The following is a 24863-nucleotide window of genomic DNA, read 5'->3' as shown; positions in this document are numbered from 1 at the left end:
ATAAAGTTGCCATAAATTTGTTATCCCAGTCACGTTGCATGAGGCAGAGACTACCTTGATCAAAAGGTTTACTAAGATCTTATTAGTAGATTGAGCATGGCCATTCGGTTGAGGGTATTATAGTGAGGATTTTTTATGGATGATCAAAAAGGTCGGCAAGAGGTGAGCAATCACTTTATTAATGAATTGTGTGACTTAATCACTAACTAGTTTAATGGGATAGCTGAATTGTGAGATCACCTGCTCCAAAAGGAACTTAGCAGTAGTTCTATCATCATTTTTTCTGATGGCTCCTACTTCTACCCACTTTGTGAGATAATCAGTGGCAACTATAATGTACTTAGCCTATGAGTATTGCAGTGCAAGACTAATCGGCCCAACAAAGTCAATTTCCCATTTTTTGAAAGGCTATCTTGTAATGATTGGGGTCAGCTCCATTTGGTCTTTGTAGATAGGTACCTTAGTCTGTTGGCACTCATTATAGTGATTCACGAGAATCATGTGGCATCTCAAAAAAGAGTAGGCCACCATAGTTGAGACTCCATCACCTGCGAGCTATAGTGTCTCCGTTGAAGTGTCCTCCAATGATTCCATCGTGTGCTTTTGCAAGTACGTCATGCATTTCATTTTCATACATGCATCTACACAACAATCCATCTTGCCCTAGCCTATAGAGTTGGCCTGCTATCAACTAATAGGGTTGTATCTTGAGGATGAGTTGCCTAAGTCGGGCCTTCTCGATAGGTCGTTCAGGTAGTCCATGTTCCAGCAGTTGGACTATGTCATCTACCCAATATGACATCAAATCGGCTCTAAACAAGTCCCTCTTGTTAAACATGTTAAACAGATGCACATCTGGCAATTCCTCCATGATGACCTATCCAGTGACTTCTCCTGTGGGTATACGAGATATATGATCAACCATGTATTGCTACTTCCCTTTGCATACCACCACAAAGAAGTCAAAATCTTATAGCAGAAGTAACCAGCGAGCAATGCATTTGGTAGCGTAGGATTTGTTAAATAAGATAAAGCAAGGCTTGATGGTCAATAAAAAAGGTCAAAGGTGTATCCAAAAGATAGTGCCAAAATTTCTTTACAACAAACACCATGGCTAAACCCTCTCTCTCCGTCGTGGAGAAGTTCATCTCCATATCCATGAGTTGCCTACTATTGAGAAAGACAAAGTGGAGCGAAAGATGACCCTCAGCTCATTGTTGTTCCTCTTCCATTATTCTTCCATCATACAAATTGAAAGAGACTTACACACATAGGTATGACTAACCAAGACTAACTGTGGTTAAGTCACTGAATACACCGACTTATTGAATGTCACACGCATGTACAGTTGTATCCCCAACTAATATCGATCACACACATAAAGATAGACTGATTGAAGAGTAACGGGAGCTTGATATTCTAACACTTCCCCTCAAGCTCAAACCATCTAATAAACTCCAAGTAGCTATCTAAAGCATATGAACTTTTCTTTACCAAGAGATTTGGTAAATATATCTACTATCTGATCTTCAACCTTCACATGAACCAAGTCAATTTTCCCCCTATAAGAACCATTTCTCTGATGAAATGGTAGTGAACCTCAATACGTTTGGACCTATCATGGTAGATAGGATTGCTAGCCAATATAACATTACTGAGGTTATCACAATGCAATCTCACTCTGCTTTCCAGTTGTATTCCCAAGTCTATCAGTAGTTTTATCAACCAAACTACTTTACAAGCTGCTAAAGAAACTCCTCTCTACTCAGCTTCCATACTAGACAATGCAACATTAGGCTATTTATTACTTTGCCAACTGATCAAACTGCTATCCAATCCAAATGCATAACCACTGGTTGACCTCCTATCATAGGCACAACCAGCCCAATCAGCATCAATAAACCTTGTTAAGTTAAGGGATTTTCCATATGCATAAAACAGCCCATAATCTGTAGTACCCTTTACATATCTCATGATCCTCCTAACTGCATATAAATGTGGTTTGTGAGGCTTTTGCATGAACTGACTAATCAGCCCCACTGCATAACATAAGTCAGGAAGAGTAATAGTCAAGTATATCAAGCTGCCCACCATCTGTTGATACATGGTCACGTTCTCTATGTCATTCCCAACATCAATTTGCAGCTTGACATTCTGATCAAGAGGTGTCTCCATAGGCTTGCATTCAACCATACAATACTTCTATAACATGCCATGAGCATACTGCTTCTGTAGCAGCCATATACCATGAGGCGTAGAGACTACCTCAATCCCAAGAAAATACTTTAGTTTGCCAAGGTCTTTGACTCTGAATTCAGCCTGTAAACATGATTTAATTTTAGCAATGCCCTCTTCATCATCACATATCCATGATCTGTCTTCTTCGTGAACAAATTGTGATCTACATCGCCCAATCTAAATCCATGTTGCTGTAAATAATTGTTGATCCGAGCATTCCATGATCTAGGTGCTTGTTTCAGCCCATATAAAGTCTTTTTCAACTTACATACATGTGTAGGAAAGTTTGAGTGAACATAGCCTTCAGGCTGTTCCATATATACTTCCTCAACCAAATCACCATTCAAGAAAGCATTCTTGACGTCCATTTGCCATAATTTCGAGCCTTTGTACGCTGCCAAAGCAATGACAGTTTTGACTATTGCCATTTTAGCCACCGGACTGAAAGTCTCCTCATAGTCAAGGCCATATTGATGTGCATACCCTTTTGCAACCAACCTGGCCTTATATCATTCTAACGAATCATCTAACTTGCACTTAACCTTGTACACCCATTTGCAACCAATGGGGACTTTGCCTTCAGGCAACTCAACCAATTCCCATGTCTCATTTTCAGCTAAGGCTGCATACTCCTCATCCATGGCAGCACACCAGTTATCATTTGTAACTGTATCATCAAACTTTGTAGGTTCTTTGTAACCTGTCACACTAGCCATATATGCATAATGGTGGGCTGAATAACCAGTGTATATAAACCTGTCAACTGGTTTTCTGACTCTCTCAAATCTTTATAACTTTGGCTCGCTCTGAGCTTGCCTCTCATGAGGTGGTACATAACAACTCTGGGCGTCATAATAGATGGAATGCCCAACTCACTATCCAAACTATTGCTGTTAGATGACTCATAACCTGTTCTAAGTGGACATGTCACATCCTCAAGCATCTTGTCTGTTCCCTTATCCAATATCCCCCTCATTGACATATTCGTGTCAGTGGACATAGGAGTATGACTCCACAAGCGTCCTGGCCAAGGACTTATTGTAGGTGACCCATCACCTATAGGACCACTCATAGATGTACTCACTGTAGGTGTATTTTCAGCATTATTAGTGCTGGCTGATCCATCACTAGCCACTGCAACAAGATTACCATACCACAATGCCAACTCAGCAAAAACAACATCTCTGCTAATCAATGTCTCATGTGTAGATGGTACATAACACTTGTAAGCTTTATGGTCTTGTGATAGTTGTGCCTCAGCTCCTAGCTCCTGGCACAGCTGCTTATCATGTGAAACATCGACATCATCCACTTCAAAAGATGGCATTGTAAAAAAACACAGAGATAGGTGTAGATCTGGGGCGAGATTGGTTCATACTATTGCACGCACTGCAGGGGGAGCAATCATGGTGGGCTTCTAAATGGTAGCCCCTTAAGTGGGCTTCCTAACCCTAAAAGGGTCTGACAAAATTCCTTATCTGCTAGTCACATAGAGGCAAACCCTAACTGCCTGGTTTATGGCAGCCATAGCCAAGGAGCTTCAAGCTCACTCATTTTTCATTGTTTCTCAATCTGGGCATTATCAACAGTGATTTTAATCATTGAAAAACACTTTTCAATCCTTGTTACTACCCTATGGAGCTTAAATACAGAGTGCTTCTCATTCCATGGAAAATATTAAGCTTGTGAAGATCAACCTACATTATGAGTACTAGAATGGATGTTGGTAAGAGGGCTTCTTAGCACTATTGATGCATTCAATTGATGCTCCATACTGTTTGCTGCTAGTAAATCAGAGATATGAGTGTTATTGTACTCTCCTCTGATTCATCCCATATCATAGAGTTGATTGATAAGCCATGCTCCACCAAGAACTCCTCTAATAGGCCACATTATCAGGAAGAGCCTAAAGTCCACCAGTCAAAGCTCCCCTTGTTGAAACCTAGGAAAACAGTAAAGCTTAAATCAAGGGTTGTTCGAAGAACAACGCCTCCTAAATCCTATCTTAAGGTATTGCATATGTATGACTTCCAATTGTTTTCAACTCTACAACTTTAAAAGTTGGTTATAATCCGTAAGGCTATCAGTTCTGCTATTTGGTTGTACTTGGCCACCTGTAAAGGACTAGACACTGCCATTTCTTAAGGCAATAGGTAAGACCTTCCTATAATGGCCATGGCCTATGTAGATGTAAGGCCTCAAATTCACAAGTTCAACAGAAAATATTTCCATCCTTGGTAAGTCCTGGTAAAATACAAAATGATGGAAAGAGGCTACTAGCCCTTCATAAAAGGAACCAAAGTTATTGATCCATCCAATCCCCTTGATGTAGAAGATGATGAAAGGGATCTAGCCATCATCATGTTTCATTTAGATGAATCTTTAATTCATCATATTGACCAACTCTCCACTGCCAAGGAGAAGTGCGATGAACTTGAAAGGCTCTACAACACTACAAGGAAGAACTCCAAGATATTTCTAAAGATTGAGTTTTTTAGCTTGGAGTACAAACAGGGAGAAGATCTAAGCAAGTTTATTTCACATATGAAGGGGCTTATGGAACAATTGGCCTCTGTTCAAGCACCCATTCATGATGAAGATGCCATTTCCATCCTTCTGAAGTATGTAAAGAAGGTTTTTCCAACCCTTGTGACTACCCTAACTAGTATCCCAAACCCAACCTTGGCAAGTACCATCCAGTTTTTCCTAGATGAAGAGAAGAGAAACCATACTGAAGGGACTTCAACATTTACTTTCTATGAGCAAGTGTTAGTCCATACCGCTTCTACTAAGTGCTCCTTCTGTCACAAAAAAGGGCATATTGTAAGCAATTGTTGGAAGAAATATCCTGACAAAATGAAGTGCAATAAATGCAAAAATACCGGGCATATCACCAGTAATCCTAGTGTTCTAGAAGTAGCTAAGGAATTGGAGGCCAACTTTGCCTCCCAATCCACAGATGATCGACTCTTTTAATCTTGTAACACTCTCTACCTATAACCTTCTTTTGTAGCCTGATTTATAAAGGCATCTCATTATGGATTAAGGGTGGGCATCCTATCATGTTGTATCCAATGCCACGTGGCATGGAGGGGGGTATTGAGAAATAAGCATGGGAACTCTCCTTATATTGGAGAGGATAATGGTAGCTAGGTGTAAATGGACTATGTGAAAGATATGGATCTAGAGCATGGCTATGGTGGCTTGTAAGCATAGATTGAACTCATGATGACATTGACCAAGGACTAAACTCAACTGTTACACAAGTGAATTAGGTTCCAAGATGGCAGCTTGGACTCATAAACACAATCTTGTGTAGGACTCACAAAGACAAGACACTTAACTGAAAGTACAAAGCATCATGGCATTGTATTCATTCCATTTGAAAAGTGGTAGTCAAGTACAATGCTTTATAGTTGTTGGATGGGTACAGTTTTCCCTCTTTGTGCATATGGGATTTTTGTAGCCTGCATGTGTTCAGCCAAACTGCCTCATGCAAAGAGGCTACATTAGGTGTGATTGCAAATATCGCAATACCCCTCCTCAATCACAACCATAAAGTACAAAGTGTGTAGAGGCTTTAGTGAGAGTAACACCTACAAAGTGTGGGCACAACAAAATGTGGCTAAACACCAGAGGCTGTCATAGAAAAGGCTAAGTGTGGGTACCACAAACATGATGGTCATCCAAAGGCTGTAAACAGGGGCCTTATAGATGCTGTACTACAAGGCTACATGAGGAGTTTACAAGCTTATGATAAAGACATTTGGGCTAGACAATATAAGGCTAAAAAAGTCAACAAAAATTTGGATCAAGGACCGGTAGTCCTTGCAGTTTTCAGCATTACTTTTGACATAGATCTTCAATTTATTGTAGGTCTTCTTTTCGGAGTAGTTCAACTTGCTCTTTTTGATCATGTACTTTCTCTTCACTTTGCTAAAATATTTTCTCTCTCTAGGATCACTTATAGGGCATTTTCGAGACCTCAAAACTCCCTTAATGTGTCAGAAGATTTTTGGTTGTTTGCTTCTCTCCTAATTCTATGCTCCTTGGCCAATGGCCTTCACTAGTTTGCTGGCATGTGGCATTCAAGCTCTGTTTAGGCCTATTCCCTAAGTATAGTTGGTTATAAGGCTTTGAGCATGGAAGTCTCCTTGTTGATAGTGTGCAATGTATGGCATCATGAGCGAACCTACTACAATTGGTGCAAGCTCGAGACCTAGGGTCCCAACACTCAGTCAAAAGGTGGCTTCCTACACAATACATGCATTGGACATGTGGGCGCATAGGTCTTCTCATCATCTCTTGTAGTCTGACTAGCTCCATTTTCATCTTTGTTAGCTCTTGACTTTGGTCAATGCTTTTTCCCTTATCCTAGGTACTTGAAACTGATCATTCACTAGATGTTGTTTTCCTTTCTGAGGTTCCAAAGTTGGCCTCGTCTCGATTTGAGCCCTTGGAACTTCTATTCTTGACTTGGTCATCCACTTGTATGGCCTCTTCGAAGACCCTAGTTAGTGCATCTCTCTGCAAGCTCGAGTTGCCTGCCAAGTCCTTGTAGAGTTCCTCACTATGAATTCCTTTGATGACGATTGTGGACACCGCTCTCTCACTGGGATGTTCATTAGTCGAGATTCTCTTAAAGAGACTCTGCACATGGGTAATGCAATCACTGATGTCTTCTTTGTCCCTCTGCTTAACATTCATTAGTTGCACTATGAGATTATCGGAGTATCCAACCTCAAAGAATATCTTAATGAAGAGACTCTTGAGATTGTTAAAGTTGTTGTGCTCCACAACGTCTAGCCTTATGTACCACATCCTACCCTTATCGCCTAAGCATAGGCCAAATTCTTGCAAGCACTGAGCGAGATTGGTGAGACCATTGGCCTCGCAAACCTACAAGAATTTCTCCACAAAGCTATAAGGGTCATTCCCGACTAGTATTTATCTAATTGCTTCGCAATTACAAGGATTTTTTATTGGCTCTTGGAGCCCTAGGTAACTCCTAATCCTGCAAGCAATGAGGTCAATGCTGCAATGATGCTCTGCAGTGCCCTACATGCTAATCTCCTCTCCTCCTCAAGGTCTCTGATGATATCCTCTAATGATGGCCTATCGTGGTGGTCCATTTTGGTGTGTGCATCGTATTTATTTACCATCTGTTGGATTTTGACTGGAAACTCTCCCAAGTTGAGCTTGTCACTTCCGTGAGTTACACTGGTTCCTGCCATGTCTACGGTTTCTTTCTTCACCAAGTTTTCAATGAGGTTGGTTAAGTCAGGTAGCATTGCACCTGCAATGGTGTCGATCCTTCTATGTGTCTGGCTTCCCATGTCAAGTCTCTCTCCTGGTCCTACAAATTGGGGTTCTCGATCACCCGCCGTCTAGGTTTGAGAGTCATCTCCTATTGGAGGGTTTGTTATGCTTGTTAAGTCTGATCGCATTCCTTCTTATTTACAACTTATTTACAGACAGCCCTCAATTTACGTTCACTCAATGTGTACATGGTGCTCTTTCCATGCCACAGTGCGAAATCAGGCTTTCATTTTTTTTAAAAAGTGCACTTCAAGTGTCAAACAATGTGGGGTGCAATGCAAAATGGTAAATGCACCTTCCACACTCTCGTCTATGTTCTCGATCAAATATTGTTTTTGGCTCGGATGCTAGCCACTCTCACTGGTCTCTAGGGTCCATGCCGTGTCTTTCAGCTTAGTTAAGGTCTACTAGGGTCTGCAGGTCAATTTGCGGCTCTAAGAGGGGCTAAAAGCTAACGTGACTGTCAATAGTCATTTCTAGCCACCCAGTTGTGATTTCTAACGTCAAATGTGCCTGTAAGGATTTCAAAGGATTCCCCTATTGCGGGAGGTGTCCTGCTTTGCCCGAGATGCACTAGATTTGTTACTTTTTCTGCTGTCAAAATTTTGGTCCCATTTTATAGTGTATAATCCTCAAAATCGGACATCCGAGTGAGGGTGGTCTTATTCTAGCTCACCCCATTTTTGCATCCAATTATAGGTGGTCCGAGTGGCTGATGGTCCGATTTTTGTTGTCCAATTCAAATCCATCTGATTCCCAGGTGGTCTGATTTTGGGGCATTTGATTTGTGTGAGTTTTATTGTCCAATTCTTTGATTATTCTGGTCAAACAAGCCATGTGTCCGATCCGACAAGTTGGCTGGTGTCTGAGTGGTCCAATTTCCAAAATCGAACCATCTGATTATCTGAAATCGGATAGTCTGAGTCCAATTCTGGGAATCGAACTTTGTCAGTCGCATCCGATTTCGACGGTCGTGGTTCCAATCGAGGATAAAATCGTGAATCGTTGGCAATGATTTTGGGCATGCCTGGCCACACAAACTTCCAAGAAGTAAGAATAGACAAGGGGTGAGGCAAGAGAAGAGAAGAGAATAGAATAGGAGAGAGGAGAAGATGGAGAACATCTCCACCACGGTCCCTCACCCTCACACACTCACTCCTTCACCCTCACACGCTCCCTCTCTCAAGCACACACAAACAAGCAAGTAGAAGAGAAGAAGAGAGGAAGAAGAGACCTCTTTAGCCACACACCAAAGAATGAGATTCTCGTTAACTTTTTGAGTTTATATACAAACCCTAAATCCCTTGGGCACCCATCCCCTTTTTTACATGACAGTGCATCTTGCCAAGGTCCTCTTTCCCTATTCCCTTCTAGTTGCCTTATCCCTTCACCTATGCCCATTTAGACTTTACAATTTGTATAGGAGGGAGCCTAGTGCTCTTTTACAAAATTTCAGTGGCGCCTTTGCATTATAAAATGTGCCTTTGCCTTCGACTTGATCTTTGCAATCGCCCTTGCGATTTGGCATTTCTTCTATTCCTTTGCTTGGCTACCCTTTTTTCACATTATTCCTTAATTTCGAATTTCCCTTTTCTCGTCTGGCATTGGGGTTAACACTTTCTTATAGAGAAGTGGGTCATTTAAGGGGGGGCTGTTCAAATTTAAATTAAAAAAGAATGAATTATATTCATGAAAATGTAAATAGGCCTTGAACACAAGCCATATAGAAATAAGTATGTATATCATGTGGCCTATGGGCTCTATCGACTTTTTAAATACTTTCTTATATGTTTTTAATGTACAAAAGGGTGTCATTATAATGGATGCTTAAGCAAGGACACCCCTTGGTTTGTATGCAAGTTGGAACAACACCTTGGTTCCAAGATTCTAGAATATTCTAAGACATTCTAGAAGAGTTTCATATCATCGCTTATGTTATCACAGATGTCAACATGCCATGTGTCAATATGTCATGCCATGTATCACTGTCCATGGCATGCCATGTGGTATCCTCTGGTAACTACAAGATTTCCCCTTAATCTCCCTAAGCTATAGTATAAATAGGGGTCATGGGCTACAAGCCCTTCGGTCTTGCTAGCACTAGTTCAACATCATCCATTACCCAAATAGTCACATTATTATTGGGCTACCATGGCTAGAATTATATAACCTCAAGCTCAGTTGGAGGTCTAGAAAGATTAAACCAAGGCCAGTGCAAAATAATAAAAGGCAGATTTCTCGACCAATATACATTGGGGCAAAAGGTGTTCATGTGTCAAGCAAAGAAGAATCCATCCTTTTTTATTTATGCAATTCCAATGGAGAAGCAAAAGGATGGAATCCTAGACACACTCCCAAGTCAATATGCAAAAGTTCAAGGATGTGTTTGAAAAGAAAAATGTGGATATTCTACCGAAACACCGACCTTATGATTGTGCAATAGATTTACAAGAAGGAGCTCAACCTCCTTTTGGCCCCATCTATAAGCTATCCCCAAATGAATTAGTAGAGCTCATGAAATATATTGATGAGAATTTTGTCAAGGGATTCATGCTTCATTCAAAATCTCCTATGATTGCTCTAATTCTACTTGTTAAGAAAAAAGGTGGATCCCTCCGTATGTGTGTGGATTATAGAGGGCTCAATAGGATTACTATCAAGAATCACTAGCCTCTTTTCTTGATTCTAGAACTCCTTGAATGGCTTGGGAAAGCCAAATTCTTCAACAAGATAGATCTTTATGGCACTTACAATATTGTCATAATAAAGGAAGGTGATGAATGGAAGACGGCTTTTCGCACAAGCTATGGGTATTTTGTGTTGGGGGTAAAGGCACCTCCGCCTAGCCGCCCGTGTATTACTACACTGACAGTCACCGCCACTGCACACTATAGGTGGCGAACGCCCATCACCGTCACTTTATTCTTTATTCTTTTAGTGACAGTTTGAATAAAGGAAGGCCCGGTCACACATTGTGACTGTTGGAGTTCCCATTTCTTTTCTCTCTCTTTCTTGCTCTTACTCTCCCGCCATAGCTCTTGCGTGCAAGCTTCAATCCTTCTCACCTTTCAACCGGTATCAGAGCTGTGCTTCTCGACTCTTGAGCTTGGCTCGTGGCATTCTCAACTTCCCATCGACTCCCCACTCACATTGGGTCTCCTTCTCGGCAGCCATAGCTCATTATCTTGAGCTCCCGTCACTCCCCGGCTTCCCGAGAGCTTCTTCCCAGTTTGTTGAGGCACCATCAGGGCATTGACATTGAGGTATTGCTTCATTATTTTCAGAGATTTATTTCAGTCCACATGTATAGGTAAACAGGGCAGCCACCATTGAAGCTTCCAATCTTCATATCTCTTTGCCACTGGTTGTGGGCTGCTAGCGGCTTGTTCCAAGGCCTCTTTGGCTCATGTTTGAGCCCTCCAATCTCTCCAAACCTGCCACGTGGACCAACAGGAGGAGCATCATCATCACGCTGATCTATGCTTGCTTTTGGACAAATTTCATTCAGCCACACACTAGTTACGTCAGCTCCAGCTCCAGCTTGGCATTAATCACTTGTTTGGGCTCCATTTCAAGCTTTTTTGCAAATGTATTGATACTTGGCATTGATCCTTTGAGATTAGGCATTGGTTTGGTGGCTAAAAACAGTGTTTCAAGACTATTATAAATAGTCTACAGACATTTGATGCTAGTGCTACATTCACAGTTTATGCCTATGCTTGTTTGGGCATGACTACATAACCGATTTGATGCCTATTGCATCCCGATTGATTGGGGGATTGAAGCTACATGTCATGCTATGATTTTGGCCTGATTCTGGGGCTAGAAATACACAATTTGTAACAGTAAATGCATGTTGAATACTCTTGTGCTGAAGCTATCTTTCATGCTTTGACATATGCCTATTGGTTCCAGGTGTATGTCTTGGGTTATGCTATGATGTATTGATCATCGAGGGATGACTTCAAGCTTTTCATTGGATCCAGATGCTTTTGGAATCTTGAGCTTATTTCAGCCCGCACTTATTGACATCGGTCTATGCTTGACAGTGGTCAGTGCTTTGACAGTTATATGCTCTTTGGGCACATGCTTACCTAACGCCTACGGCTTGATGCATCTATCTTGGCACAGTGTACCATGTACTTTGAGCTTTAGTGCTCTCTAAAGACTTGGCTTGGATTCTCATTTGCTATTTCAAAATTTTGTATTGGATGTCATTTTGGTTGTCAGAGATCTTTATTGGGATGTATGTCTTGCTCATGGATGCTACCTACAGTTGCTTTGTAGCCGTCATGCTCTTGGGATGCTATTGAGGCATTGTCTTGGTTACCTATCTTTGGTACTTTGACTTGGTTTGATTGAGCTGTTGAGCTCGTTTATCCGCCTTTTGTGCCAATGGGAGCATCTTGTATGCTTGACCGACATTGAGCAAGAGGTTTATGCTATTTGAGCATTTTGCAGATACTTGAGACTTTGGGATATCTTACACTTAAATGTTGCATGGTTTATGCACTCATATCTTGGAGTTGCTTTTGACCTGAGCTTGGGCTTTGCACTCTTGTGAGCATACACATACTGGTGTTAGGTCTTGCCAGTGTTATGTATACTTTGCCCTACTGTCCAGGGGGTATGTCTACTCATAACAGATGCTTTGGTGACATGTTTGGGTGTTTGCTCAGGGTCTTGATGACTGTTTGGTGCTGATTTATGCCCGTTTATGGCTGGTCATGTCTTGGCTATCATTTATTGACTTGGTGCAATGATTTGGTCAGCAATTGACTCTCACGGTACCTTGCTGTCATTTATTACAGCAAGCATATAGCTCCAGACTGACATGGATTTTTCATGCTGAAATATTCTGAAACGATGTTCTTTCACTATTACTTGGTGGGCAACAGCTTTGGTTACACTTTTCTCGCCATTTTCTCTTGATTTTGGTGATTTTTTTATCATTTTCTACAATAAACAGCAAGCATTTTTGAACTGTCTGCAGTCTTCCAATCTGCATTATGGCGAGTTCGTCCACTAATCATGCTATTTTCAACATCACTAAGCTTGATGGTACAAATTACTCTTATTGGAAGACCCAGATTTGGCAGTTGTTGGTGTAGAAATCACAGATCAAACCATTGAGGTTGAGCGGGCCAACTGCAACTATGCCAGATGAGGAATGGCTTGAGCTTGATGAGTTATGCAAGTCCACTATTGTATTATCTCTCACAAAACAAGTTCATTACAATGTATTTGAGGAAGAACAGAGTGCATGGCAGTTTTGGGATAAAATCAAGAATCTCTATGACAAGAAAAGTCCAGCGAGTCAGATGTATTGGCCAAAACAGCTTATGAATCTGCGCATGAAGGAGAATGTGACTATGTCTGCTCACTTGAGCCAATTCCATGCTATACTCAAGAACTTGACTTCGCACAACATCACTTTTGCAGAGGATGTCACTCCTCTTTTCTTGATTGGTACTCTTAATGAGTCATGGGATGTATTCCGCACTGCATTATGTGCCTCTGCTGCTACCTTGAAATTATCTAACGTTGAGAGTGCTCTTCTGCAGGAAGAGATTAACCGTAAGAATTTGGATGCCTCTCGTGTGTCGCATGCTATGATAGTTAGAGGTAGGAATAATGGATATGGAAAGCATGGCAGTGGCAATGGCCGTGGATGGGATTCTCAGAAATCTCGGTCCAAGTCTTGTGGAAAGTCACGTAGCAAATCTCGTGGCAGGAATGCAGATATTACTTGTCACCATTGTGGGAAAAAGGGCCATATTAGGCCACAATGCCATGAACTGCGCAATGAAAGGCACAAAGATAAGGGGAAAGACAAAGTGCAGGATAAGTCTTTTGATCGCTCGCAACATAGTGTATGCAAAGTCCAGTGTTAAAATTGAAGAGATCAATGTTATGTAGCTTGAGGATGTTGATGATGATTATATCCTTGCAGCTTCTTCTAGTGCTTTGCAAATGACAAAGATACACTCTATGTATGCACAATGTTGGCTCTTGGACTCAGGTGCATCCTTTCATGTGACACCTTACCGAAAGTGGTTTCATTCATACCATACTGTTTCGGGCTCTGTGCGCTTGGATGATGACAGGTCTCTTGATATTGTGAGCGTTGGTGATATTAGGCTGTAGTTTCCTTCTGGCAGCAGTTTTGTTATGTAGGATGTACGTCATGTACCTACTTTGACACGCAGTCTCATGTCAGTTGGACAGCTTGATGACGCAGGTTATCATGTATATTTTGGAGACTCTGCATGGAAGATCACTCGTTGTAGACTTGTGATTGCGAGAGGTGCCAAGGCTGGCAGCCTCTATCCCTTGATTGTATTCGCTTCTTTCCTTGATCATGTTTTGTATGTGGGTTCTATCCCACATCATGTATCTCTTTGGCATGCCCTTTTGGGCCATATATCTTTGAAGGGAATGAAAATGCTTTCTGGTTTGTATTACTTACTACCCCTTGATTATGCATGTTTTGATTCATGTGAGCATTGTCTTTATGGCAGGCAGACTAGGTTTGAGTGAGCCCTTGGCATTGGTACATTCGGATGTCTGTGGGCCCATGCCTTGTCAATCTATGGGTGGTGCAAAGTATTTTGTTACTTTCATAGATGATTTTTCACGGAAAGTTGGGCTTATCCCATTAAGCTGAAATCCGATGTCTTGGTTGTGTTTTAGAGATGCCTTGCATTGGTTGAGAACTAGTCTGTATATAGGCTAAAATGCCTAAGGACAGATAATGGGGGTGAGTATGTCTCACGTGCTTTTGAGTAGTTGTGATGAGAGGGGTATTAAGCGTCAGTTGACCGCCCCCTATACCCCCCCTAGAATGGTTTGGCTGAGCGGATGAATAGAACCATCCAGGAGCGTGTACGCAGTATGCTTAGCCATGCCGGCCTACCACAGAGCTTTTTGGCTAAGGCAGTCAGTACAGCTATGCATATCATAAACAGATTACCTTCTAGTGGTTTGGATTTCCAGGTTGCAAAGGAGGTATGGACTGGAAAACCTCCCTCTTATGCGCATCTCCGTGTCTTTGGATGTGAGGCATTTTGCCATGTGCCCAAGGAAAAGAGAAGTAACTTGGATCCTAAGAGTGTCAAATGCATTTTCCTTGGTTATGGGGATGCCGGCAAGATGGGTTACTGTCTCTGGGATCCACAGGCGTGGAAAATCATCCGCAGTCATGACGTAGTCTTCCATGAAGACAAGATGCATAGGCAACCTGAGAGAGTTGTTGAGATCCGTAGGGTCATATTTCAGGAGGAGCCGAGAGCTCCCGCACAACCAGTTGGACAGCCTACAGCTGCAGCAGATGCTCATGGTCAGGGTGTTGGACAGGCAGCTGGGCAGGCAGCAGAGCCTCGGTCTACTAGAGACAGACATCCACCTGATAGATTTCAGCCCTTGATGCATTATGTCTTGGTTACAAATGCAGGAGAGCCTTTCACTTATGATGAGGCTATGCACAGGGGTAAGAGTCACTCTTGGGAGAGGGCTATGCAGTCTGAGATAGACTCCTTGTATAACAATGAGACTTGGGATTTGGTTTTCTTGCCTAAGGGCAAGAAGGCTTTGCCATGCAAGTGGGTGTACAAGCTAAAAAGTACCCCTGGACACCCCAAGTCGGCATACAAGGCTAGATTGGTAGCCAAGGGTTTTAAGCAGGAGCATGGTGTGGACTTTGATGAGGTCTTTTCTCCTATGGTTAAGATGACCACCCTACACTTAGTCTTGGCTTTGGTTGCTTAGCGTGACTTGGATTTATACCAAATGGATGTCAAGACGACTTTCTTACATGGGGACTTGCATAATGAGATTTATATAGAGCAGCCTAAGGGCTTTGCAGAACCTGGCAGGGAGCACCTAGTGTGCAAATTGAAGAAAAGTATTTATGGCTTGAAGCAAGCACCTAGGGAGTGGTATCATAAGTTTAATACCTTTATGCAGTCAGGGCTACAGCATGAATCCTATGGATCCGTGTCTTTACAGGAAGAATGCCCGTAATGGTTCTTTATTGATTTTGGCACTCTATGTGGATGATATGTTGATAGCAGGGAAAGCTCATGATGAGCTAGATGCTCGTAAGGCTCAGCTCAAGAAGAGCTTTGAGATGAAAGATCTGGGACAGGCCTCTCACATACTTGGTATGCGCATTAGACGCGACATGCATCAAGGACTCCTCCACTTGTCACAGAGGGAGTACATTCATAAAGTCCTTGAGCGCTTCCGCATGCAGGATATAAAGCCTATTGGTTGTCCATTGCCTTCTTATGTGAAGGTATCACAAGCTGATTGTCCGCAAACAAATGAGCAAAGGGTCGAGATGGCCAAGATTCCCTATGCATCTACAGTGGGCAGTCTTATGTATACCATGATAGCCACCCGTCCAGATATTGCCTTTGCAGTTTTTGGTGTTGTGGCACACTATATGGCTACACCTAGCAAGAAGCATTGGTATGCCGTGAAGGGTATCATGAGATACCTGAAGGGCACTACATATATGTGCATATGCTATGGCAGCGAGGATACAGGAGTCGTGGGGTACACTGACTCTGATTATGCAGGACATGCAGATAGTAGGAAGTCCACTTCTAGCTATGTATTCACCTATGTTGGAGGTGTTGTTTCTTGGATGTCCAAGGTGCAGAAATGCACAGCCCTTTCTACTATAGAGGCCGAGTATGTTGCAGCCACTGAGGCTTGCAAGAAGGCCATTTGGTTGGGTCATTTGGTTGCTGACTTTGGAATTGATGCTATCCCTACACTGCATTCAAATTCTATGAGTGCTATTCAGTTAGCCAAGAATCTGGTCTTCCATGCGAAGACGAAACACATTGATGTGAGGTATCACTTCATATGTGGGGTCGTTGAGAACAAGTCTATTGACCTTATCAAGATCTCGACTAACCAGAATCCTGCAGATCTGCTCACAAAAAGCCTCTCTACAGAGCGCTTTGCCTTCCTCAGGAGGTTGATGGGCGTGGGATGAGATGACGTCTTTCCTCATCCTATTGTACATGTGTACATGTTGTACTGTCTTTTTTTTTTCTTCTTTTCACTCCTCACTAGGGCAGATTCACCTTTAAGTGGGAGGTTGTTGGGGGTAAAGGCGCCTCTAGCCGCCCTTGTATTACTACACTGACAGTCACCGCCACTACTACACACTACAGGTGACGGGTACCGCCGCTGCACACTACAGGTGGTGGGCGCCCGTCACCATCACTTTATTTTTTATTCTTTTAGTGACAGTTTGAATAAAGGAAGGCCCGATCACACATTGTGACTGTTGGAGTTCCCATTTCTTGTCTCTCTCTTTCTTGCTCTTGCTCTCCCGCCATAGCTCTCGCGTGCAAGCTTTGATCCTTCTCACCTTTCATTTTGAATATGTTGTCATGTCATTTGACCTCACGAATGCTTGAATAGTTTTCCAACATATAATAAGTGATATCTTTCTAGAATGCTTGGATGACTTTATTGTGATCTATTTGAATGCGATCTTGATCTTTTCCAAGAACGATTAGGAGTATGAGCATCACATCAAAATGCTTGGATGACTTTATTGTGATCTATTTGAATGTGATCTTGATCTTTTCCAAGAACGATTAGGAGTATGAGCATCACATCAAAATAAACTTAAATAAATTTCAAGAAGTAGTCTTAAAGTGTTCTTTCCATCAAACTAAAGTTGAGTTTTTGGGGTACCTCATTTCTGAGAAAGAAATTTCTATGGACCTTAAGAAGATACTAACTATTCTAGGATGGGAGACTCCTTCATTTATATGAGATGTTCAATGCTTTTTAGGATTTGCAAATTTTTATTGAATCTTTAGTAAGGATTACTCTGATATTGTTGCCTTTCTAACCAACCTTACTAGAAATGACAAGTTTGTATGGGATTAGAAGGCTAACAATATTTGTAAATATTAAAGCAAGCCTTCATCTCAGCACCCATTCTCATCCATGCAAATCCATTGGAGCCCTTTATCATGGAGACAGATACCTCAAATTTTGCACTTTGAGCTATTCTATCCCAAAATGACAATTGAGTTTATCCAATAGCTTTCTACTCAAGAAAATTCTCTACTACTACAAAAATCAACTATGAAATTCATGATAAAGAACTTCACGCTATTGTGGACTCCTTGGAGACTTGGCAACACCTACTTGAAGGTGCTCCTCATATGATCACTACCTCTACAACAGTCTGAAATATTTTATAACTTCTCATGTCTTGAATTGTCACCAAGTAAGATGGAGTGGTTTTCTATCTGTATTTGACTTCATCATTACCTATAGGCCTGACCACCAACACGAAAAGCCAGATGCTTTATCTCAAAGATCCTACCTGGCACCAAAAGAAGTCGATGAAGCCCATGACCAATAGAATTTAGTAATCTTAAAGCCTAAGAAAATGGAGTATAAACTAAGTTTGATTATGACTATATCTTAGTTGCTTTGTCTCTTGAGGTTACTCAATTGATCGATGCCTCATCTACTTACTCTTAGTGTTGGCTACTTGATTCGAGAGTTTCTTTCCATGTCACTCTACATCGAGATTGGTTTCATACCTATCGTAGCATTACAGGTTCTGTGAGACCAGAAAATGACATTGCATTGGATATCATTGATATTGGGATGTTAGACTACCATCTTGTGTCAAATATCTCACAATAAAGTTTTAGTTTAATTTCTCTTTCAAGTTCTTCTCTTGTAAGTTGTGAGAGCAATCTCCTCACTCTCAAAAAGCACTTCCATGCTCATAACAATCATTATAGTGGCAATTTAAACTTGAATAGAAAAAGGATGCATTCTCTTCATGAAATTTCCATAGATAAGAGGTTATATAAATAGGCCTCAAGCATAGCTCATAATATTGATGGAGGTATCTCTCGACATGCAATGGGAAGTGGGGACTTCAATAATCTACCAATCAAATGAGTTCAACCAATTAATGCCAAGCAAGCTTGCCAATCCAAGTGCAAACAACTAACTTCTCAATGCTTTCCTCACAATAAATGTGCAACACACCACAAATTTAAGTGGTTGTCTTTATTTGTGGTTCTTGCTAACTAGCATGAAAAGCTTCCCTTTTGAACCTCTTCTCTCCAACGCTGCAAGGATGCCCTTTCAAGTGCAAGGATATGCAAACAATCGAGCCCCTAAAACAACTTACATGTTTGCTTCATTTTTAATTTACTTTTAAAGGTGTCTTCAAACTAAAAGTGTATTCAAAACAATTGGCTTTCAATACATGTGTATAGCTTTTGGTAGATCTATGTTGCCTTGTGAAGTATTGATTATATAGCATTAGGTAGGTATAAGTCATATTGAACCTTGGTTTGTGCCTCATTAATATTAGTTTCGAGTTTTATGCATGACATATAGTCGCTTTGTAACCGCTTTTTGTTTTGAGTTATCCTACTATGTTATATATGCTTCTATGTGGCATTGTGTACTTCTACATGGTCAATTGTGTTGGATCATGAATATTTCATGTGCCTAAGATCTACTATTTTTTCCTACCTAGCTAGTTCACTTTGCGCAATTAATTGTATTGACAAGGTAATAACTATTTTGTCTTTTGTGCCTTCCCATATCCATTTTAACTTGTCACACATCCATGCCTCAAAATCCGTAAATCTCAAAGTGACTCAAGCCAAAATGACATCAATCTAGTGTCCACGTAATGAAGATGAAGACCAACAATGTCAACATTTCTAACATTGCATGAAAAGCTATTTATAATTTAATAGAAGATTCATTTCATCGTTGATACATTCGGTGATCAATTGTTCTTTGGCAACATAGGCATTCAAAGATCTCTTGTTCCTTATGATGTACCTAATCCTATAAGATGTATTTTGCAACAACACTACTTGGCATGTACATTCACATCATAACACAACATAATTTGATGTTCGTGTTCTTATCATTTATCAATGAATGTTTTAACTTTTTAGTGTTTCCCTACTATTATTGAGAGACCCCCAAACTTATTATGATGTGATGATCCCATATTATGTCATCTTAGAACATTGAGATCCCAAACCCACAAAGTTAGACTACAACAATAAAAACGTCATAAAGAAATATGAACCACAAAGCCTTTGAGTAGAACTCTCCAAACAACATTAAAAATCTCTATACCCTCATCAAGAAACCACATCTAAGTAAGAATCCAATACCCTGGAATGTGACAGCTGCCAAAACATAAATAACATCACTCAAAAGATGGTTCATAAACACCATTCAGGATTGCCATAGAAACTGATGATGGATCTTGAATCCACATCGGAACACACCTAGGGAGACAGTATTGTTTTATTGAAATCCCTTCAGAGTACATTACAAAATGCTCTCACCATTTTTAGGAGCTTTCCCTTACAAAGAAAAAGAAAATCTATTTACACCTGGAAAAGTGACCTTTTTGTCCTTTCCATAACATGCAAAAATCATCCCTCTTCAATCAAAGCAAACCCATGTTACAAGGTAATAATTTGCCTCTTTTTCTGAGCAAACCCATTATTTCAATCTATAGAGAGACAAATGCGGCAGGCTTGCACAGACAACATTGAAGCTCTGCTCATTAGAGCCTTTAGTGTGCACAGATGTATCTGTTAGAGTTCTCGTCCTGTCGGCACAAGTTTGAGGTGTAAGCAACTGCAACCTTACAAGTTATACCACATTTATTCAACCACCAAAAAGCTTTACATCTCCTGGATCTTGTTGTAATTAACATGGCTAGCCCTCAAAAAGTTTCACCATTGACCATTTTCCGAAAATAAATCCAGCAAGGCCAAGGTCTGCATATCCCAAACACTTAAGAAAGTCAGTCAAAGAAAATATTATACCAAACTAAGCTCTCCAACTCATGCTAGACATGTAAAATATTTCTACCTCAGGAATAGAAAGTTGCAGACGGAACTTAGGCCCATCATAATGATGAAGAACAGGCCTGAAAGAGTCCTCTTCTAGTGGTTTGGAGATCTTTCGTACTCGTATTCTAACCTATTTGGGGGAACAAATCATGAGCATTACGAACCTTGCACAGGAATCAAGACCCCTAACACAGGTAGAATAATAATAGACTCAAGCCCTAGACTAACCTGGGCTGGAAATCTAGATTCTCCCTTACTTTTCTTGTCCTCCCATGCAGTGGGGTCAATATTAGACCCTCCAAAACTTGCAGCCTGAATTAACAATGCCATCAAGACAATTAGACTATCTCTTGAAAATGTGAAATAACAGTTCATAAAGCCTAAAGCTATGAGGCATTGCCGTTCTACACAAACCTCATAGACACCAAGAAGCTGGTGTGTGGTATAATTGTAGAGAAATAAAGGCAGGCCTGGTTGAATAGCACGGACAGAATCCCTGTATCTTTGAGGCAAACCTGATACACAGAGCCGGACCAAAACAAAGAATAAGAAATGTAACAATGCAAAACAAGCTCTTGACAAGAAGCATACATGAAAGTAGAGTAGGGCACATCTAGAAACTGAGGACTTCAAATGCCTTTGTTCCAAACTTATAAAGAGGATGGCATATGAGGGACCATGCTAACTTTCTGCATCCAGCAGGTTTAGAGACATAATCGTGCATTTCCAAGTACATGTGGGTTGGGGTGGGCTGGGAACAGAAAGTGGAAAAAGTCTCGTGCTTCAGTTTTCTAAACCAATGCTTGCCAATGAGCAGGAAGTGGGAAAAGTCTCACGCCTCTGTTTTCTAAACCAATGCATGTCAATGGCCAAGAAATAGGAAGCATCCTCAACCTTCTTCTGCACGGTGAAAGCTCACATTAAAGAAATATAACGTACCAAATAGTTGCCGCTTGAGATCTTCAGCCATGGTGTCATTGTTGCATACAAAAATGTACCCACCCAGTGTTTCATTCCTTGGAAGAGCTTCTGCAGGTGGAAGGGACTTGAATCGTTTGTCAGCACTACTTCCAAGTTGACTATGAGAGGAATTATTGAATCCTGAGCCCAACTTCCCGAACTCCCCCAACTTTGAATCTCCAGCTGTATTTTTCTGATTCAATCCTTCCCCTTTCACCTCATCCAGCCTGTGCTTTGTCCGCCCTTTGAACTGTCGAATGCTCTTGTCATAAGAAACTACCCTGACATCTGACCTGGAATGATCAAAATTTGATCGCATTTGTGCAGCAATTGCCAGTTTTGATGCGGCAAGTTTCCAGCTATGGTCCTCTTGAACTTCAGTTTGTCCTTGTGAGTTGTCCCCAAATTGCCAATAGAAGGGATACAGGTTCTCCATTGCAACCTAGATCAAGCAAACCATAAGAAATGTGAGAAGGCTAAGTTAAAGCTGTTCAAAAGTGACAAAATGGGTATTTTTCGTATCAAAGTGTCTGTAAATGAGATAGTAATGTGGTAAATTTACCACCACCCCTCAGTCAATGAGACAGATCAGTCAATGTTCTGGGAAATGAGACAATGATTAGGCACATCTCCTCCTACGACCCCACACTATCTCAAGAATTGCCATGACAAAGAAAGTAAAAAGAATGAAGTTACAAGAACATATCACTGGCATGTCACTTCATCTCTTGGTGAGTATATCTAACAGCAAGGATGTGAGCAGGCTGAGTTGCTAGCCCAAAATTGCAAATCAGTCCAAGTATTCCCAATCCATTCTCAACATTAACCACATGAACTCAGCTGTACAGGCAGGCCTTAAAGATCCAAATGCTCTGCATTCGCTGCTTGCTTCAACCCAAACTCTCCATAGAGGGGAAAAAAAGTTTGCAACTGTACTATATAAAACGGGTGAATGTAGCCCACTGTACGACAATTAGGGCACGCTGCACCATATGGCCTCACAATTTTTGTCTAGATGTTTACATGCCCTGATTGTCAGAGAAGAGCTGCTTAGGCAAGACAAGCGTATGTTTTGCGCAGCCTTTGCAATTTCAGGTTAGCGCATATTCATAGATACAGAAAACACCCCTGATTACATGAGGCTTGCATTTTCTCAGTGATTACACAGGAATCGCATTTTCTCAGTGATTACACAGGAATCGCATTTTCTCACTGATAACATACGAGAACTCACCCAATTACATGAAGAATTGCGTTTTCTCACTGGTTACATAAAGAATTGCATTTTCTGACGAATTAATAAGAATTGGTCTGAGAGAGAGAGAGAGAGAGAGAGAGAGAGAGAGAGAGAGAGAGAGAGAGAGAGTGTGTGTGTGTGTGTGTGTGTGTGTGTGAGAGAGAGAGAGACTGACCAGAATGATGAGGCCGAATTGGAGGGACTCCTCGAACAGGATCGACTTGCCTCTGTCTCGGACAACCTCGGTATTTTCTTTTGTGACAGTAAATGAAAGCCTGAGTATACACGCAAGGGAGCAAAGGACGAAGGAGGCTGTGTGTGACGAGAGAGAGAGAGAGAGAAGCTGACTTGCTGAAGTTGGGGGGAAGAGAAGCCCCGCGGCGAGGGGGCAGTCGAAAAGAGAGAGAAATAACAAAGAAGGGCGGATTTTGTATTTGAGAGAGAGAGAGAGAGAGAGAGAGAGAGATGGGTCCCCAAATGGCCCATGAGACATGAACATATAACTCAAGTGAAGATGATGTCTCAGCATGACACTAGTAATAAAAAGTAAATCACATGGAAAAGTCCTGTCCCTCGAGCAACAAGTTGAAATTTCCATAATGGCCTGCCTTTAAAAAAAGGAACACAATACAGGTTTGCTTTTCTTTTGAGAGAAAGTGAAAGGGAATCATGTACAATTGAAGCAGGTTGGATGGAGGCAGGTTGGACACATTGAGAGAAGTGCAACCGGACAGTATGGACATGTAGTGTGGCTTAGACTATAAGCGCGCACGCACACACGCACACACACACACACATACATACAATACAAAGGAATCGTGCACATTGGAGCTAGTTGGATGGGGCAACATTGGACACATAGCAAGCACATTGGTGTAAGTTCAACATACTTGCACATGGACAGTCTAGACATGTAGTGTGGCTTAGGTTGTTAGATCACAGACACACATACCCATGATACATTTAGACAAAGCACCTTAAACAATATTATACATTTACGCTTTTCTTACAGAGGTATTATATCTTTACATACACATTTACACAAAATAATAGATTACACTTTTTTTAAAGCAAGCTTCATACTACAAGTAACAAAGAGTCCTTCTTATACAACCTCCTTAACAAATTATCCTATGGGCATTAGGTCATGAATCTTCTTTCAATGTTGCCACAAACAATATTGAATTATCTTTAACATCGTCTTTCTTCTTACTACTATATTATTTTTGTTGTAGGTTTGGAAAGCCCCGAACCCCCAAAAGGCTTCCCGAACCTACCTCCTTTTCCAAACCTCCCTTTTTCAATCAAAACCCCCTCCCCTCTTTCCCATGTGCAAACTCTCATTTTCTCTTCCCCCTTCCTTTTTTCATTAAAGCCCTCCCCTTCCCCCCCCCCCCCCCCCCCTCTCACTTATAATCTATTTCTTTCTTTTCCCCTCCCTTTTTTAATTAAATTCCTTCCCCCCCCCTCTCTCTCTCTTCTTTAAATCAAACTTCTTTTTCAATCAAAAGTTTCTCTCTCTCAATTTTTTAATTTAAATTTTCTTTTTAATTAAAAATTTTTAATAGATTTTTTAATTTAAAATTTTTTAAACATAGTTTTTCACACACTTTGAGAGGGAGATAGAAGAAGAGAGAGAGAGAGAGAGAAGAAGAATGATAAAAAGAAGAAGACGGAGAGAGGAGGGGGGAAAGAGTGAATAGAATAGTCTTTTTTAAATTAAACATTTTCCTTCTTCCCCTCCCCCCTCTCTCTTCCCTCATGTGTAGGGCCTAGGTTCTCTCTCTTTCTCTCTCAATTAGATTAAATTTTTTAATTTAAACTTTCTTTTTAATGAAATATTTTTTTAATTTAAAGTATCTTGAACATAATTCCTCCCCCCTCTCTCTCTCTCATGTGTAGGGCCTAGCTTCTCTCTCTCTCTCTCTCTCTCTCTCTCTCTCTCTCTCTCTCTCTCTCTCTCTCATTAAATCAAACTTCTTTTTTAATCAAAAGTCTCTCTCTCTCTCTCTCTCTCTCCCTCTCTCTCAGATTAAACTTTTCTTTTAATTAAATATTTTAAAAGTTTTTTAAATTTAAATTTTTTAACCTAATTTTTCACACACTTTGAGAGGGAGATAGAATAAGAGAGAGAGAGAGAGAGAGAGAGAGAGAGAGAGAGAGAGAGAGGGAGGGGGGAGAGGAAAGAGAACAGTCTTTTTTAAATTAAACAT

At 41.0% G+C, this 24863-nt stretch overlaps 1 protein-coding gene across 1 annotated transcript; it reads right to left on the bottom strand.

Annotated features, from left to right (window-relative positions):
- Positions 1-19782: 19782 nt before the first annotated feature.
- LOC148021064 (B2 protein-like) lies at positions 19783-23061 on the bottom strand. Its single transcript, XM_087698918.1, has 6 exons — positions 22826-23061; positions 21393-21855; positions 20868-20968; positions 20682-20765; positions 20473-20583; positions 19783-20378 (listed from the first exon to the last, which is right to left on the bottom strand). The coding sequence occupies exons 2-6, from the start codon at positions 21847-21849 to the stop codon at positions 20334-20336; spliced, it is 798 nt and encodes a 265-aa protein (XP_087555044.1). The 5' UTR covers positions 21850-21855; positions 22826-23061; the 3' UTR covers positions 19783-20333.
- Between the last annotated feature and the right edge of the window lie 1802 nt (positions 23062-24863).

This window comes from Lygodium microphyllum, chromosome 18, assembly GCF_053477565.2.
Source record: "Lygodium microphyllum isolate KBCC chromosome 18, Lygodium_microphyllum_v1.1.10, whole genome shotgun sequence".
Classification (NCBI taxonomy): domain Eukaryota; kingdom Viridiplantae; phylum Streptophyta; class Polypodiopsida; order Schizaeales; family Lygodiaceae; genus Lygodium; species Lygodium microphyllum.
The sequence above is the reverse complement of the archived record's forward strand: the minus strand, read 5'-3'. Positions and strand labels throughout refer to the sequence as shown.